The 12,935-nt window shown below is 37.4% G+C and overlaps 3 protein-coding genes across 5 annotated transcripts; 1 reads left to right on the forward strand and 2 right to left on the reverse strand.

Annotated features, from left to right (window-relative positions):
* The first annotated feature begins 1,142 nt into the window (after positions 1–1,142).
* On the forward strand, positions 1,143–3,594 carry LOC120007423 (cyclin-dependent kinase inhibitor 3-like). Of its 2 annotated transcripts, XM_038857635.1 has the most exons (3): positions 1,159–1,563; positions 2,799–3,002; positions 3,165–3,594. In XM_038857635.1, exons 1-3 carry the CDS (start codon positions 1,262–1,264, stop codon positions 3,229–3,231), a joined length of 573 nt encoding a protein of 190 aa, XP_038713563.1. In that variant the 5' UTR covers positions 1,159–1,261; the 3' UTR covers positions 3,232–3,594. The 2 variants fall into 2 exon arrangements, with proteins under 2 accessions (XP_038713562.1, XP_038713563.1); XM_038857634.1 differs by having other exon boundaries at positions 1,143–1,563; positions 2,799–3,594.
* Positions 3,595–5,394: 1,800 nt separating this feature from the next.
* LOC120007680 lies at positions 5,395–9,042 on the reverse strand. Of its 2 annotated transcripts, XM_038858072.1 has the most exons (5): positions 8,798–9,042; positions 8,500–8,615; positions 7,936–8,033; positions 5,766–5,936; positions 5,395–5,660 (listed from the first exon to the last, which is right to left on the reverse strand). In XM_038858072.1, exons 1-4 carry the CDS (start codon positions 8,979–8,981, stop codon positions 5,798–5,800), a joined length of 537 nt encoding a protein of 178 aa, XP_038714000.1. In that variant the 5' UTR covers positions 8,982–9,042; the 3' UTR covers positions 5,395–5,660; positions 5,766–5,797. The 2 variants fall into 2 exon arrangements, with proteins under 2 accessions (XP_038714000.1, XP_038713999.1); XM_038858071.1 differs by having other exon boundaries at positions 5,395–5,936; positions 8,798–9,041.
* A 540-nt stretch (positions 9,043–9,582) lies between these two features.
* On the reverse strand, positions 9,583–11,999 carry LOC120007681 (cytochrome b5-like). The gene is made up of 3 exons (XM_038858073.1): positions 11,791–11,999; positions 10,182–10,248; positions 9,583–10,068 (listed from the first exon to the last, which is right to left on the reverse strand). Exons 1-3 carry the CDS (start codon positions 11,875–11,877, stop codon positions 9,809–9,811), a joined length of 414 nt encoding a protein of 137 aa, XP_038714001.1. The 5' UTR covers positions 11,878–11,999; the 3' UTR covers positions 9,583–9,808.
* Positions 12,000–12,935: the final 936 nt, after the last annotated feature.

Here is a 12,935-nt window from a genome sequence, read left to right on the forward strand (position 1 = left end):
CTTTGTTTTTTGGCCTTATGGTAGGAGTGTTTTCCATAAATATCAGCTGTAAGTACTTTCTCCAATGATGGAGAAAAAAGGGACAAATTTTAAAAAGTGAAAAATGTAAATGCAATGTGACACATCTCTCAATCTAATTTGTAGACTTTATAATTTTAAACAATGTGTGGAACCCTAAAATCCAAGACCCCGAAACAAAACAAACTGACAGGTGTTGGTTAGACTGTGAGCACGTGGAAAATTGATTATATTTAGTTAATAAAACAATGGAACCTACGGGTGTTTGGAGTATGATAGAGACGTTAGCCTAGGGAAAGAAATCAAAGAGCAGGACTATTGAAATACGTGTATGTCTTATTAAACAGTTATTAATAAATAATACTACTATTTGTGATAATTTGGAGGTGGCTTTTTTGGTTTTAAGGAGATTCCCTTCTCATAATACGTGCCTGTTTGGCATGGAGTGCCTAAAATAGGTAGCGATTGAGTTTACATTAAAATTGTGAGGATATCTCTAATCTCTCCTACTCTCCTTCAAAGTGATTAAGAGAATAAAATTACACATCACTGTGTTTGTGTAATTGCAGAGTTGCAGTGATATTATACATGCACTACGACAACATTGTGAACGAAAGTTGTTTAACAGTTGTGTACCTAGAAGGCTAGAAAGAAAGAAAGAAAGAAAAGCTCCAAAACCTTTTTTTTAGAAAGCAAAATCCCCTAATTATGTGTAAAAAATGTTCACTATTATTATTATCCCTTTTCATGCATAATTTTCAAAATACGAAAAAAAAAATTTCAATCTTTCCCTCAATCAAATTATTTCATTTATATTTTTATAAAAATTACTTGATATCGATGAAAAATATTCAATTCTATCCTCAGCTCGCCACAATACTTTTAATAACGCATCAAACATTTTTCTCCACAATAATCCACCTTATCATAGAAGGTCAAAACACAACACTCCCTTAACGGACCCATAATATAGGCCTATTCACATACTTAATTTGGTCATAAGAAAATATTGTTGGATAAATTTCAGAACGCCTGAGGGTACTTTCGTCATCTTTCACTATTTAAGTTTTTGCGGGAAAATGTTGTTTGGATAATTAATTATTCGAAATAGCAATATTAATAAAATATAAATGCAGGCAAAACAAAATAATAAATAGAATATCCACTTGCGAATTCTCACCGTTGAAGAGAGCGACGAGAGAGGGTGAGGTAAGAGGGCGACAGAGAGAGGAGAGAGTGAGAGATGGGAAAGTACATGAAGAAATCTAAAATCAAAGGTGATGTGGCAGTCATGGAGGTCGGCGTACGGACTCGAGCCAAAACCCTAGCTCTTCAGCGCTTATTACAATCCCAATCTCCATCCCCACTAGTTGATTCCTCTTCCCTCTGCTACCTCCAACTCCGAAGCCGCCGCCTCGAAAAACCCGTCCCTCCTCCCACATGCAGAGACAATCACGGTGCGCGGCGTGAAATAAAGAAGGAATCCAAGGAGGGGGTTGAGGTTTCATGCGGAGAGACCTGCTTGGACTCTGGATCCAAAGACCGGTATATAATTTTTTTTATTTGCCTTTGATTTTTTTTCACTGTTTTGCTCTGTCTGTGAGCGTGGAGTATTCCTCAAACTCAACGAGGGTTTTGCGACTGTCACCTCTATTTTGTTATTACTCTGTCTGTGAGCGTGGAGTATTCTTCAAACTCAACTAGGGTTTTGCGACCGTCACCTATATTTTGTTTTCGTTTTTCTTCCTTTTGTTTATGTTTGGGGATTTTAGGGGGTTTTTTCTTCTTATTATGAGAAGGTTCTCTCTCGGATACCTCTCTCTATAGACAGAGAGAGAACACACTCTTTATATCTTAGGAGGAATAGAGGCACATCTGTGTTATTACATTATTTTACCTTTTTATTGGTATCATTTGTTTCTTTCCTTTTCACTTAGCTGTGATGCATTAAATACCATATTATTGATGCTCTGTGAAGTTGCTTTCGCAAAGGGTTTTTGATATTTGTGACTTGTGGGCACTTAATTTATGTACCTCTCAGCTGAATCATTAAGGAAATGCAATTTATGTCTTTTGGGTCCTTGGGAAACTAATTTAAAGCTCTTCTCAGTTTCTAAGCAGGTCGAGAAAATGATGTAAACATAAGTTCTCAAATTCAGTTATTTCTAAATGTCCCATATTCAGTAATAATTCACTCTTTTTTTGGTTTCGTTTACTTCTTTAATTCAATTTATAGAGCATGGCTTGTGATCTCTTTTTTTTTCTTCACAAATATGTTCGTTCGATCTTGTGTGTTTGAATCAATTGTGTTGTTCTACTTGATAGTCAATCTCTTCTTACTAACTGCAGTAGCTTAACTGAAAAATCTTCTTATAAATAGAGAGTAACAAAAATAGAAGATGGTAACTGGTAACTTTAGTTTTTGCCATGCAGATGGCAATAATTCCCCTACATCATTTGGGTTAGTGTTGATTTATCATTGTTCATGGGTCCTAGTCACAGAGTGATGCAAGCATGTGGGAGTTCAGGCTATCATTAGGTTACGGATTTACAGCTTTCTTGTTATTCATGCCATGGCTCCCTGCTGTTTATAATTTAGTCCCTTTTTATACTACGCTTTAGTAGATAAATGCTTTCCTTTTAATATTAGGGATTTATGATGTTACTTTTAGAGGGAATTGTAACTACCAAGAATAGTCTGTAGCAGAAGTTTTGCATAGAATTTCTGTTACTTTTGTAATTCCTCTCTTCATAAGTTTAGAAATCTGATTGGGAAGCAGGGCCACTAGGGAAAGCACACCATGTAGCTTGATAAGGGGCACGTCGAATAGTGTAACCCCTGGTTCAACATCGAGGTGGAAAAGTTCAGTCACAGCAAATCATAGAACCCAGAATGATATCCAAAGAAATAACCCAATAACGCATGAAGTGGAGGAGTTCTTTTCCTATGCAGAACAGCAGCAACAGAGGGAGTTTATGGAAAAGTATGCTGCTCTAGTTCCTATTATTTTCCTTAAATGGCTCTGGTTCATACTTATAGGCATTGCTTTGCATTACTGGTTACTCAACTCATATTGATGGTCAACCATTGGATCTACCCAATTAACTAAGCAACTCGTTTTAATTTGTGCATTGGGAAATTTCAGGTACAACTTTGACATTGTGAATGATTTGCCCCTTTCCGGACGCTATGAATGGGTGCAGATATTCTAATAGTGATGTTCCGATTCATTAGTAAGACGTAGGTTTCTACTCTCTGCAAATCCTTAATTGGTTTTTATGCCAAGGATTTCAGAAGAAGTAGGTGGATTTGGACTCATATATTTTCTGGTTATTCTGACAATGTATAGTGAATTAGGGCCATTGAAGCAGTGTAATCTGAACATCTGCAGCATAACAGAGATGATGAATTACACACTGACCTAGATTTGACTAATGAGGGAAAAAGAAGTGCTATAAATGCTTTAGTTTAGGATTTGTTGGCTTCAGCTTAATGTAATCTTCATAGGATGCAAAATTTTTTACTTTTGTCCGTACTTTGACAGGGGATAACTCACTTGAATGCTTTTCTTGAAATAAATGTTGCTCATTTTCGTTTTAATAAGCTCTGTCTTTTCCTTGGGTTGTACCCTGCACTTTTTATAATACCTCCAATGCAATGAGAGACCACTTGATCTTTTGACTCAAGTACTGATGGATGATGGTTCTTATGTGGGTTGGATTGTGTCATGCCCTACTTGTTTTGACCTATTGTGTGAAGCTTTTATGGCAGTAGTGTTGGTTGACAGACTGACAGTGTTGTCGTGGGGTCTTTTTACTTGCTTTATAGGCTATGCTGGTTTATGCTAATCTGTTTTAGTTGATGTGAAGGTCCCCCCCTTGTGCCCCCACCCCTAAATATCTCCATGTCTCCAAATTCAATGTGGAAAATATCAGATGAAATCCCTTCACAGTTTATTTATTGGTCACTTCCCTAGTCAGTTGCATCATGTTCTGGCCTCCCCACGTCTTGGATATCGACAGTGGTGGTGGTGGGGTTGAACTGTTCAAATAGTCTTGGATTGTTCTGTTAAGTTTACAGAATTTTAGTTGTTAAGTTTTCCATTAAGACTTGTGGTGATATCTAGGGGTGGTAAAAAAAATCGGTTTTAGGTCAAATAACATCACATATTTATGAAATATTTATGTATTTGAACCTTAATCCGGATTAAATTTATGATGTATTTAATTGATCAATTGTATTGGTTTAAATCCAGATAATAACTTAATTCGAGTTTTTTTTTGATAAAATGTTTGGACCTAAATCTTGTTTTAAATCGAACAAAAATTGTGTTTGAACTCAAATTTCGGACATCAATTTATGTTAAAATTTAGTTTAATGCTTTTAATCCATGTTGAATTCCAGTCATCGGACCAAAAATAAATATCGATATCGATGGAGTTGTTCAGCTCGTTAAGTGGGCTTTTATTGAATGTGGCTGGCTATTCGCAATCACATGGGACCTTGTACGGCTCTCTGACGCTTTGCATAAGTGACTGCATCATGTTCAACATGAAATTGATGGTGTGCACTTTTTCTTTCCATGCTTCTATTTCTTTCTTTTAAGGAGCAAGGGTTCTTGGGGACTGGAGGGACAAGTTGGGTACGCCCACTTAGGCATGTGCATTTGAACCTAGATTTTGACAGTGAACCATTGTTCTACGTTTTCCCCAACATTTTTTTTCCTCTAAAAGTTGGTTTATCCTTCATTTCCGGTGTGATAATTGCACAGGATGGGATGGTATGGGATTATCATGTACTAGATAGCATTCCTATATACGTACACAGACCATGTACCCCCTAAATTGTGTAGATAAGCCTTTTGTTTCTACCTTCTATTCCTCCTCATACCACCAAACTAATCAACGTGTATTTAATCAGCCTCTCATCTCTCTCTTTGCCCTATAGCCTCTTTTTTTGTGGCTCTGAAACTCCAACGTCATCTTCAACGACAAACATGGTCCATTTCACTCGGTTCTCTTTGAATACATTGGTCCTAGGCAGGTCCCATTCTGCATCATAACAAATGCTGTGCCGTCCAAGAACTAATTTTTTAAGATGCAATAAAGAGTACGAAATATTACCTTTTTTACACGATCATTGTCTTTGCTTTTTTCGCCTTGACAGTGCAGTTCATTTAGCATGCAAAGGGAGGGAGGAAAGAAAGGATAAAATGAGGAACACAACTTGTTGCAAGTTGCAACCTAAAGCACCAAAAAATTTAGATCTCATTTTCAAGTGGCTGAACGTAAATTACTGGTTTCAAACAAACACCTAAACCGAATTTACCACAATGTACCTTGCCAGAAAATCACTGGTAAAAAAAGACAATCAGGTGGTGCAAGACTACCTTATCACGAAAGCAAATGAGTAATAAATCCAGGTCATAGGAAACAAATAAGAAAATCAGTGCAAGGACCTGAAATGTTTGAAACTTCGATACTTAGAAGCTTTTGACCCTACACTATGCAACCTGGTAAAGTCTTGTTGAGTTAGGACTTGGGAAGATTATATATTATGTCATCAAGCTCCAAAATACTTGGACAATACTCCAGATCATTCAAGTTAATGTCAAGCGATACATTTGCCTAAATATAACCAGCTTTCGCACAGCAATCCCAAACAAGATAACCACATAGTCAAGAGAGGAAAAAGGAAAGTAAGTGAATATAAAGCCTTCTTTCTAAAGAAGAGGAACAGATAATACCTGTCATATTTCATGAAATGCAAATAGCAGTTTCAAGGAGTCGAAGGTGACAAACTTGCTACTTGCTTTGTTTCTGCCATTTCAACTTCATATACACTGAAATGCTGAGGTTCATCATTCTCGGTTTCCATCTTTTTCAGTTTCGCTAGTTGTACAGCACTTAGCTCATATCTGTTATCCATGCAACAGGTCACATTATGATCACGACTAAAGAGAGCCAGTAACATCAAAAATAGTCCTCTTACATTTAAGTCATGGGGATATATTCTTTTTTTTTTTAGGGAGGAGGGATACCTTGTGCAAATAATAGTCCTCTTATTAGAAGACTGTTGATGGGTATTTCTCATGAAATAGAAAAAGGTGCTTTTGTTAGAAACTACAATGAATTCTTATAGAAGCAACTATTTAGAAGACGGAAGTTCCTAGGCAGGTAGCCATTCTTTGCTTTGGAATTATTCCAGAAAGAAATCTAATTACAACCTTTAAAAGCATGGAATCACCCTAACTACTATTTTGCCTTTTGAACGGAAAGGAAATTTTATTGAAAAGGTACCAAGAAAGTGCCACCCATGTTCAAAGCTCAAAAACAAACAGAAGATTAAAGCATATCAAATAGCAGTTTCATCAACTTCACATCTTCCCCAAAAACCATTTTTTTATGACGAGAAACCACCAGCCTTTGGCCATATAAATTCTGAATACTTTGATCCCCCCACTCTTTCAAGAACCTTGGCAAGCCATAGGGGGTTAAAGTAGAAAGTCAAACTTGTCTCAGCTAGAAGGATTCACCAGTATTTAATTAGTTCAAAGTGGGTTTCCATTTTTCAAAAGTTATATTGTTTTGTTCTTTTCTAACTATCCTTAAAAGGGCCAAGATAGTGGAACTGGAAGATATGAGGTTTTTTCTTTCCCATTGGCAGCATGATTTAGAAAAGCTCCATGTCTTGAGCTCTTCCTCCATTGAATTCAAAAGAATCCACATCATCCACATGATTGGGAGAGACAAGTTTCTTAGCTCGCAAGAGGCATGCAAGCTAAGGGAATTAGACAGAAATTAATACGAATGATATGTATAGTGAGTGTATTGAATGAACAGGATTTAAAGGCTTGGGGGTATTTGTAAGGGAGCTGGTGGAGGGAAAGAAGTAGAGCTTCCATACCATTGGCAATATTTTGGGCTCCCATGAAAAACAGGAATAAGCCTTTGCTCATAGGGGTAATTGGTTTCATATCTCGTTTGATGATTGTAAATTGGTAACACTCCCTTAGTGCTGATATTGATTCAAACACTTTTTTTTGGTAAAAAAATACATTTGTCTCAGCCAGCATGCAGTTTGAGGTGTGACATGAGGTAGTTAACACCCTGAGCACATCTATCTAAGCTCCTTCAGTGATCATACGGGTTCCTTTTTACTCAGCTACCTTCAGAGCATCACGATCTCTAAACTCCATAAGAATCACTCTGTCCATCTTTAGCTAGTCTATTCTGTAACCCCTAGCAGTATTCTTTTTCTGCACATTTAAATAGTACTAAAATGTCACCCATGTAGCCCTTAGTAACCTTTCTAGCAAATCTTTGGTGAAAAAAAATGAAATCCATGATGAAGCTCCAACCATGTCCCAGTACCCTTCCAACCTTTCAGATGCGAATTCACTCTTAGACCAAACTAGTGTCAACCAAATCTACGGTGAAAAACATGAAAATCCACGCTGAAGCTCCAGGCATGTCCTAGTACCCTTCCAACCTTTCGGATGTGAATTCACACTTAGAATGAACAAACATGAACAAATCACATGGACAAACACTCTCCTTATATTAAACCAATAAAAATCAATGGCAACATCTTATGAGTAAAAGATAATAGCTAAAAGTCCTTAATCCTTTTAGAATCCATTACATCATATAGGGTACTGTCATAACTGTCTTACATATGGTAGCACCTTTAAGCTATATAGCTTTTGTGGGCGACAGATTCGTACCTATCCTTATGATTTGAGGAAAGTCCTGTGCTTAAACAAACTAAACATGGCCTTCCTTTTGTAAGAAAGAGGTTAAAAATATCACTTTAGACAACGGGAATACAACATAAGCACTTAAAATGCTTCATTTCCTAGAGGATTAAGCCTTGTTACTATAATAATTATAATGGATGGAAATTGTACAACTCACTTGGCTATGTGGCTCTTGACAAGCATAAAATATATCCGCCAAAATTGTCGCTCCTTCAAGTGACGAGGGCAAAGCATAAATCTAAGTTGTGAAAGTTCCTGAGGACAGAAAACATAGTGTTGAGAAGCATAATTACTGAGGCACTGATCATCACTGTATGGGCAAGTTGTTGGAAACTACCATATCAAGATCATATGTTCGTAACAAGAAAATATGAAATCATCAAGTTTGCAAGAACACAAAAAAAAAAATTATTTACTAGCAGTAAAAAATTAAGGAGCATCAGAATTGACTGGTTCAAAATTATCATTTCTCACAGAACTAATAGTCTAACATCCATAAATCATATGACAATCAGATTTCCTCCTTTCCGGCTTAATATGCGTTGCACACTGTAGCTGCACAGCTTTTTAACCTTATTATGCAAAAGCAATCTCATAACCTGGTTAACCTAACTTGCAATTTCGGCAACAAAATCTTAGCAAAGGCAACAACAATTCTATTCAATAGAGGAAGAGACCAACAAAAAGCCATAAATTATATACGCGATCAATTAAAATGAACCTTGACTCTTGAAAGCACAAGAGTAGCATGCCGTTGCTGCCACTCGGAGAGATCCTGCCGTAAATTAGCTGAGGAGTTTGTCGGAGTAGCGTCAGCATCAGTGACTCCGTTATCATCTGCAACGATTCCCAACCAAACGTGTCTTTCAATTGAAATTGCGGTTATAGATCGACGAAGTATGCTTGTTAACAGTTAATTAAACACTAAAAATAAGTTAGAGGATTATATTAGGCGATTTCGCTTCATTCCTAGAAACCAAACAAGGGCAGAGAAATTGAGAGAGAGTAAGAGCAGGGACCTTGAAGACGGAAATTCTTGAAAGTATCGACAGTGAAAGTCTGTATATGATCAATCAATGGCTGTGTGACTCCAAGAAGCTCGTCTCCTGCTTGTGTTTGATTCGATTGCTTTGGTTGATCTGGTATTTCGGTCTTTTCGGGATTTCTCAGAAGCCTGCGTCGAATCCATGAAGAGAAGTCCATGTCCAGTCTGTAGCCTATATGACGATATTTGAAGTTTCAAAATTTAAGCTTTACGCTTGGGTTTGGTATTTGCCTAGTTGGTGCTCTCGCCTCTCGGTAGTCGGACACTTGTATTGGGCTTGCGAGGACATTCAAAATTCCAAATAGGCCTTTTGAAGTACTGGGCTTCAGCCCACATTCAGTTCTTCTTGTGGCCCATTATTCCAGTGTTTCCCTATATATTGCGTGGGCTACTCTAGGCTCCACTAGTAGTAACCCACTTTTTCTTTTCTTTTTTCACTCTTTTTCTGGTGGGATCCACAGTCACTAGCCTTTGGATACGCCACATTGGATAAACTCGACTGCGTACCATCCACAAACCATGCATGTCAAATGCATGTCAAACAAGTCTATGAAAAATTCGTGTGGGGGCTCATACCCCTGAAAATCGATATTCAATGATAGAAAATCTTATGATGATACCAAAATTTGAAAAATGTTCACTTCTCTCCCACAGAAGCAATTATACTGCTCTCATGGATGCAATGTAGTATGAGAATGAGAACAGGAGGCATCATTGCCATTTCTGATATCAAGTTTTTCAAATTGAAATGACAAGAACTGGGAAAGAAAAATAGATATTATTTCAGCAATGGCAATATCAAAGAGAATAGAGGAGATAAACATTAAATTGAGAAGGAAAAGTCACAGGCCAAATGGAGACCAGACACATTCATCACAAAATTAACAATCCCCCAAAGCAGTTCCCAACAAGGCGCAAAAAACAAAAGGCTGAAAACATTTGAGACAAATTCATTGTGAAGGTCACTCACGCGTCCCTTCGATGTTTAAGCAGGAGGAGCTGATTTGGTGTAGTAGCGGACGACAACAGCCAGGCCCAAGATTATTAGTGGGACTAAGAACTGGAGGAGCTTGATGATGAATTCTGGTGTCTTGTCTTGGTTGTAGTGAGGCTGCTTGGGAGGAGTATAAGTGGTCTTTGTGGGAATTGATGATGAATCGATGTCTCCAACGTAGAATTCATCCATCATTGCTTTTGCAGTGCTGCTGTGACCAACATCCTCAAAATCATCAGTCGCATCCTTCCCTGACAACCGTAGATCATATTGTAGGTATCAATGAAAAATCTGCAAAGCTTTCAAATTATCTTTCCGCAGAAGTGTAAAGACAAATATATTGTAGCTTTTATCATATACATACCTGTTGCTGACAACAAGACCTCATCACCACCGGGATGGTCTTCCAAGAATTTTGTCACATCATATACCTGTTTCAACGCATTGAAATTATATTTCAATTATGTCAAAACAATTATTCCCAACATCACAACATATAGACCTGTCAAGCTCACTCCCTCAAACAAAGATCAAAGATGCTTTTTGTAATCCTATGAACATGGCCACGCAGCAAACAGTTACAAGTCGCTGAATCTCCATGGAAGGTTAGGAATAGAATATAGGGAAGACAAATCAACAGGTTAAGGCTGAGTAACTTTAGGCAGCAAACCATAATCCCATTACATAAAAGACTAAAGAAAATCACAATCAGCAATTCAGCATCTTGTACATATTTGACAGCTTGTAAACGGCAGATTGAAGATCACTTTGCATTAGTAAAAAATAACAGATTATTCCAAAGTTTTGGCCAACTGAGCAATAGTAGTCTTTGCAGGCAGTGGAGTGAGCCTGAAAAGTGGAACAACACTCAAAAGGCCATTGACAAATGTTTACAAGGGAGAGGAAGGCAAAACAACTCCTTGAACTTGATGGGAATAGGAAGGGGGACCACTCCTCATTCCCCACCTCTTTCTCAAAAACCATCCCTTTCCAATTGGAGGAGAATCAAGGCAAAATTCTTATTTAGCATCTATTACGAAATCAAAAGTGTGCTAAACCTTAACGTGATAAAAAGCATACAAGAAAGACGAGCAAATTCCAATGAATCAAATCGGTTATCCAAAAGCTCATACGCAAAAGCTGATTCCTTTTCAAATTAAACCATGAAATAAATATTGATCACTTTGGCAAACACTTGACTTGGAAAATATTATTATCACGGAGAAGAGATTAAAAAAAAAAAGATATTGTGAGCAGGTATTTCTGGTTAAATGAAGAAAAAATAAGGCACTAATTGAGTAAGCAGATATTAGCAGTGACTTACTTAACTGGACACCCCTGCAATTCCCAGATCAACTAAGTGAAAGAGTACGTTAGAACAACAAAAGGAGACTATCTAGATCCAGGCACAGACATTAGTTTTTTGGGTTCACCACCACATTTAGACAATAGAAGAGGGTCATAGCAGTTTCTGACCACAGTCCATTCATTGCTTTTGCTACTCTGAGACGCAAGAGTCACAACCAGGGTGTCCAGGATTGTTCAATGTCGAGGTTATAAGGGGTTATTATATAATTTCAGATTTAAGAATAACCCTTGACAGATCTGATTCAATATTGATCAAGCAATAGCGATTCAGTCTAAAAGAGGCCAAGTTTCTACAGGCCTCATGATCCCTGACAGATCCAATTCAACTGCCCACTCATGCAACCCAAACAACCAAGAAGCAAGCCTATACACATTACACAAAGATCGAGGGTCAAATGCCCAGATTGAAACACAACGACAACAAGAGGAAAAAAAACATTGAAAATAGAAAAATCAGACAACCAAATACAGCATTATAAAAGAGAAGGTCTCTATTACAAACCAAACAACAGAAAAACTCTAAAATCACAGAAGAATGATACCCAGATCCAAAAAAGTTTCACGGTTAAACTTCTACATCAAAAATACATAAGAGAAGCTTGTACCTTGCCATCAACGACAAGCCAACAGTCCTTGGAGGTGTTGTGCTCGGCGACCTCGGCCAAAGTGAAAACCTTTCCGTCTCCACCCATTATTTTTCCTTGGCTGCGAAAGTATGAAAGACTGGTTTTTTATCAAACCCCAATTGATATCTTGCTGGGATTTGAACGAGAGGTGAGAGGTCAGAGGGGTTTGGTGCGGTCAATGAAAGATGAATCCAACGGAGAGGATTCTTAGTATCTGATTGCAATTGGTGGCGGGGTTGGTGAGACTTTAGTGACTTTGCAACTACCTACCTTTATTTCTTGCAGTTTTGTGTCTTTCTATCTATAATTTTAGGTATTTACTTTCCCCCCCTCACTATTTTCGTTTTTTTTCGTAATTTTTTAAAGTGTTTTATTATGTGCATAATTACCATAAATGGAAAATATTTAATATTTTACACATAATATCTATTAATTCGTGATTTTGATATTGATCAACCAAAATTCCCAATAATATTTGTTCTCTTATTGTATATGTTTCTTTTATCTACCTTTGCGAAAATATTTGGTGTAGATGGTCAGATCTATGGATGAAGTGCAAATAGGGGGTATCAGTATCGTGCAAAGGCTAGAGAGGAAACGACGGTTGTGAAAGTTATTAACACCAGTTTGATGACGGCCCTAAACCTCCAACGGTAAAGTTAGCAATGTGATTGAGAATTTAGTGTCAGAGTGAGCATTTGAGACAGAGAGAGCACTTAGCATTAATACCTCGCACATGGGGATCTATTCAAAGTGGAAGGGCCCCGACCATTTATAGAAGCTTGGAGGGATCCACATGATTATAAGAGTTGTATCAGAGGAACGTTAGAGCAACTCCAGTGGTAAAAGAAATATCAAGCACTTCAAAACTATTCTCTCTCTTCTTCTCTATTCGGAGTGGCATTATTTAATTGGGTTAATGGGTCCCATAATATACATTATTCATTAACACTTCATACTTTCCAACACTTCAAACTCATTTATCTATTTTTTCTCTCTTACTTTTCTTCACCTCTATCTTCATTTTCATCACCTCTCTCTTCCTTTTCAGCATCTCTCTCTTCACTATTCATCTACTATATCCATACTTCATATTTCAAGTGTCATTTTCCACAACAACCTAT

This window comes from Tripterygium wilfordii, chromosome 10, assembly GCF_013401445.1.
Source record: "Tripterygium wilfordii isolate XIE 37 chromosome 10, ASM1340144v1, whole genome shotgun sequence".
Lineage (NCBI taxonomy): Eukaryota > Viridiplantae > Streptophyta > Magnoliopsida > Celastrales > Celastraceae > Tripterygium > Tripterygium wilfordii.